Source organism: Elephantulus edwardii, unplaced genomic scaffold, assembly GCF_000299155.1.
Source record: "Elephantulus edwardii isolate Elephantulus edwardi_28Jun2011 unplaced genomic scaffold, EleEdw1.0 scaffold00266, whole genome shotgun sequence".
Classification (NCBI taxonomy): domain Eukaryota; kingdom Metazoa; phylum Chordata; class Mammalia; order Macroscelidea; family Macroscelididae; genus Elephantulus; species Elephantulus edwardii.
This window is the reverse complement of record NW_006400016.1, coordinates 620056-625321: the sequence shown is the minus strand read 5'-3', so window position 1 is coordinate 625321 and position 5266 is coordinate 620056. Positions and strand designations below refer to the sequence as shown.

General features: G+C 53.7%; 1 protein-coding gene across 1 annotated transcript; it reads left to right on the top strand.

Moving 5' to 3' along the window:
- Nucleotides 1–641: 641 nt before the first annotated feature.
- On the top strand, nt 642–4909 carry LRFN3 (leucine rich repeat and fibronectin type III domain containing 3). Its single transcript, XM_006899661.1, has 2 exons — nt 642–2072; nt 4297–4909. The coding sequence occupies exons 1-2, from the start codon at nt 652–654 to the stop codon at nt 4760–4762; spliced, it is 1887 nt and encodes a 628-aa protein (XP_006899723.1). The 5' UTR covers nt 642–651; the 3' UTR covers nt 4763–4909.
- Nucleotides 4910–5266: the final 357 nt, after the last annotated feature.

The window sequence follows — 5266 nt, the reverse complement described above, 5'->3', positions numbered from 1 at the left end:
CCATCCCTTCCCCCCCACCCTGTCTGACCATTTCTAATCACCTCTCTTTTTTCTGACCATTTTGATTCATCCTCCTGCTCTCTGCTACCCCCAAGAAACATCTTAAGACTTTGGCCATGCCCACTTTATCTGGCCATCTCTTTCTCTGACTGTCTCTCCTGGTCTCAGATTGCCCTGACTCCTCAGGGTACCCCTCCTCTGGTCATGTTGTTTGGTGCTGTTGAGTAGACCCCGGTTCACAGTCACCTTTTGAACAACAGATGTGAACTTTTCACCTCAATCCCATTGTAGTCACTGCATCGTTCTGTGTGTTGAGAATCTTCATTCTCCACCTTTGCCAGCATGATCTCCTTTTCCTTGACAACATGCCCAAAGTAAGACAAAGTTTCACCATTCTTGCCTCTCAGGAGCGCAGTGGTTGTGCTTCTTCCAGGACAGATTGATTTCTTCTTAGCCGACTGATCTTGTTGTTGTGTACCATTGAATTGAAAGCAACTCATAGCTGACCCTCCAGCAGGTTTTCAGAAGCAGTAAACAGCAAAGATTTGAACTGCATGACTTTGAGTTGGCAGTGCAGCTCCTTACCACTAAGCCACCAGAGTCACCCTAATGCCTCTCCTCTTCCCTCCCTGCAGGCCTCCCCTGCTCGCAATGGCCGTCTTCCCGCTGCTCCTTTGCCTCCTGCCACTGGCCCCTGCCTCATCGCCAGCTCAGCCAGCCACACCCAGCCCGTGTCCCCGCCGCTGCCGCTGCCAGACACAATCACTGCCCCTCAGTGTGCTGTGCCCAGGGGCTGGGCTCCTGTTCGTGCCACCCTCACTGGACCGCCGGGCAGCTGAGCTGCGCCTGGCGGACAACTTCATCGCAGCCGTGCGCCGCCGTGACCTCGCCAACATGACGGGCCTGCTGCACCTCAGCTTGTCACGGAACACCATCCGCCACGTGGCGGTGGGCGCCTTCGCCGACCTGCGTGCCCTGCGCGCCCTGCACCTTGACGGCAACCGGCTGACCTCGCTGGGCGAGGGTCAGCTGCGTGGCCTGGTCAACCTGCGCCACCTCATCCTGAGCAACAACCAGCTGGCAGCGTTGGCAGCCGGCGCCCTGGATGACTGTGCCGAGACCCTCGAGGACCTGGATCTCTCCTACAACAACCTGGAGCAGCTGCCCTGGGAGGCCCTGGGCCGCCTGGGGAATGTCAACACTTTAGGCCTCGACCACAACCTGCTGGCCTCAGTGCCTGCGGGTGCCTTCTCCCGCTTGCACAAGCTGGCCAGGTTGGACATGACCTCCAACCGGCTGACCACCATCCCTCCGGACCCACTCTTCTCCCGCCTGCCCTTGCTGGCCAGGCCCCGCGGTTCACCTGCCTCGGCCCTGGTGCTGGCCTTTGGCGGGAACCCCCTGCATTGCAACTGTGAGCTGGTGTGGCTGCGGCGGCTGGCCAGAGAGGATGACCTTGAGGCTTGTGCCTCACCACCTGCCCTGGGTGGCCGCTACTTCTGGGCTGTGGGTGAGGAGGAGTTTGTGTGCGAACCACCTGTGGTGACTCATCGTTCGCCACCCCTCGCTGTGCCTGCAGGTCGACCAGCTGCCCTGCGCTGCCGGGCAGTGGGGGACCCAGAACCCCGGGTGCGTTGGGTGTCCCCCCAGGGCCGACTGCTGGGCAACTCAAGCCGAGCCCGGGCCTTTCCTAATGGGACACTGGAACTGCTGGTCACCGAGCCGGGAGATGGTGGCATCTTTACTTGCATTGCAGCCAATGCAGCTGGTGAGGCCACGGCTGCCGTGGAGCTGACCGTGGGTCCCCCACCACCCCCACAGCTGGCCAATAGCACCAGCTGTGACCCCCCGCGGGACGGGGATCCTGATGCCCTCACTCCGCCCTCTGCTGCCTCTGCTTCCGCCTCAGCCAAGGCAGCTGACACGGGCATCCCTGCTGACCAAGGCGTCCAGGTGACTGAGCACGGAGCCACAGCAGCCCTCGTCCAGTGGCCAGACCAGCAACCTATCCCAGGCATCCGCATGTATCAGATCCAGTATAACAGCTCAGCCGACGACATCCTCGTCTACAGGTGCAGAGCTGACAGGGTGGTGGCTCAGAGCAAGGAAGGGTTGAAGGTGCACCTGCTGATGCCGGGGGCAGTGGTAAAAAAGAAATTAGTCAACAGAGCAAAAGAAATGAAACCACAGATGCAAAAATTAAATGAAAAAATTAAGTTACAGGGTTGGAAAAAAATTCAAGCCATAATCAAAGAAATTGGGCTGCATAAGTCAAAAGAAATAAGGCAACAACAGTAAATAGTCAGAAATAGAAAAATGAAGTAGACAAGGTTTAAAGGAAATCAAACAGAAGGAATAAAAAAGAAATCAGGTAGAGTGAAAGGATAGGCATTAGGGGAGGACACCCAAATTTAAGTAATAAGGGTAATGAGACACCTCCTTCTCGAGATAATATTAGTATAAGCCAGCCTTACGAGGGTACAGGGAGAGCAAGACAGCCCTCTTACAGAGAAAATTGACCTCCAGGTAAAAGGAAAACTAGAAAAAGGGGTTAAATAGACAATAGACTTCCAGTTTGTATGCCACAGTTTGGAATTCTAATACAGTGGAACCTAAATGTTTCCTAAATCAAATTTAACCTGGTACAAATACCCAGGTGAGTTGGAATAATGCCATCTTCAATTCCTGGGGACTTCTTCCTTTCTGCCATTGTTGTAAACACCAAGCCTCAGGCTTACTCACTCTTAAGAGATGGGTCATGACAACTTCCACTCCCAAGCTGAGAGCATTTGGTACATCTCTCTGGTCTATAGTGGTGGCTGCTGATGCTAATGCTGCTGGCTTTCTTGACTAAGGTTTGGCTTTGTGTGGGTAGCTGTGGATACGTTTCTGTCCTCTCTATTGGGCTGTGCCAAAGGTGCAATCCCCTGAGGCTTAACTGCAGAGTTCAAGGTGTCTGAAGGGCTAGTCCCTGGGTCCCTCTAGATCCCTTTTCCTTTTCTCAAACATATTCAGTAGATGATTCCACAGAGAAACCACACCAGAGCATCATACAAGTCTCTCAGCTATGTCTACCGTGTGATGGGGAAATGCTGTCCTAGACATTCCCTCTCCCACAGACAATCACAGAGTCCCCTGTGCCTTTCTCATTAAAGCAGTCTAGGAATAAAACAAAGATTGGAAAAATGAGTTAAATCTCCAACAGGGTAGAATATTGTGGAATTAGGTGCTAAAGATAAAGGAAAATGAGATGGGGAAGAATAAGTAGAACCCAGTTAGGAGAAATAAAAAGGAATCAGGTGATCAAGTTGGCAAGAAAATGGGCAACAGGGAGAAAAACAAATCAACAGTGGTGATTGAGGCAACCATCAGTTCAGTGAAAAGGGAATCAGGTGACAGGACTCACTCGAAAACAGGCCACGGACATAATAATAAGGCAATGGGACTGGAGGGGATTTATTGTTAGGTTAGAAGGAAATTGTATATGAGAGAATCACACAGTTAAATGAGAGAGAATTCTAGCTCAGCAAAATCAAAGGAGGAAAAGTGGGCTCAGGCTGGAAAGGAAATCATAATGGAGCCAGAGGGCGACTGGGTGAGGATTTGACAGGTGGAATTAGAAGTTGAATGAGGATGAGAAGGAATGGGACCTGGGGTTCAATGGCAGCCAAGACCAGGTAAGAACAGAAATGGGCAGTAAACTGGAAACCCAGCTGGCCAAAAGCTCGTGAGAACTTGGGCATGGATTAGAGGGGAATTGGGTGTAGAAGAGGAACTCGGGCAATGAGCTAGAGGAGAATTGGGTTGCAGGCCAGAGCAAAATCAGGCAGTGGAGTAGAGCAAAATTAGGCAGTGGGGCAAGAAGGACATTGGATTTCAGGCTGCGGAGGGAAGTTAGTTGGGTGTGAAATAGGATTGGGAGAATTTAGTAGTATGCTTCGGAGAAATGTGGCAATGAGGCTACAGTGAGGCTGAACCACAGAGCAGAGAAAGGTTGGGCAGTGTGCCTAAAGGAGCACAGGAGTGTGAAGCCCAACTGGGAGCCTGGAATAGCAGGTTATAAGAAACCGAGAATGTGGGGCAGTGCGGACTTGGGTAGTAGTCTAAAGGAAACTCAGTGGGCTGAAAGGGCATCATCAGACCAGAGGGCATTGAGTTGGTGAATGGAAGAACACAGCTGGCTAGAGAGAAATGAGGCAGCAGACTTGGAATCCAGCCTGCAGGGCCTTGGAGGGAGGGAGTGTGGGGTGGATGCTAGGCAGTCGGAGGTCTGACCCTACCTGTGTGCCCCTCCAGGATGATCCCGGCAGACAGCCGCTCATTCCTGTTGACAGACCTGGCATCCGGCCGTACATACGACCTCTGCGTTCTGGCGGTGTACGAGGACAGCGCCACAGGACTCACGGCCACACGGCCGGTGGGCTGTGCCCACTTCTCCACTGAGCCAGCGCTGCGGCCGTGTGGGACTCCGCACGCTCCCTTCCTAGGCGGCACCATGATCATCGCGCTGGGCGGTGTTATCGTGGCCTCGGTACTGGTCTTCATTTTCGTGCTGCTCATGCGCTACAAGGTGCACGGAGGGCAGCCCCCCGGCAAGGCCAAGGCGCAGGCCCCAGTCAGCAGCGTTTGCTCCCAGACCAATGGCGCCCTGGGCCCTGTGTCGGCCCCACCAGCCTCGGAGCCTTCCGCGCCCCGGGCTCACACCGTGGTCCAGCTGGACTGCGAGCCCTGGGGACCCAGCCATGAACCTGTGGGGCCCTAAACACACACCCACCTCCACGGGACCTCAACACGCTGCGGGGCCTGGCCACAGACTCACCAAATTGCTCACGGTTTTTAAAAACTCACGGGGAGGGTGTTGGGGATACCAGGGCACAACAAGAAAAGTCCTATTTTTCTAAGCTCGGGCCTGGGTCCTTTCCCTTGTCTCCGTCTGTGGCGTTTGGGGAACTCACCCAAGGGTCTGGAGTTTGGGAAAGAGCAGCAGTATTGTGTGGGGTCTCTAAGGCTGAGGATGGGCATGCGTTCTTTCAACAAACTCTTGGGGTATCCATTTTGGTTCTGCCCTCTGCTGAGTGATACTGTGGTGACCCAGACAGCTTGGATTCCAGCCCCCAGAAGGCTTATAGTCCAGTGAGGAGACAGGTTCCTGAAAAATTATAGCCCAGCATGATCAGTGCTGTGATGAGAAAAACCTAGGAACCCAAAGGAGATGCCTAACTCAGCAGCCTACAATTCCAGGAGGTATTCTTGGAAGAGCAGACAT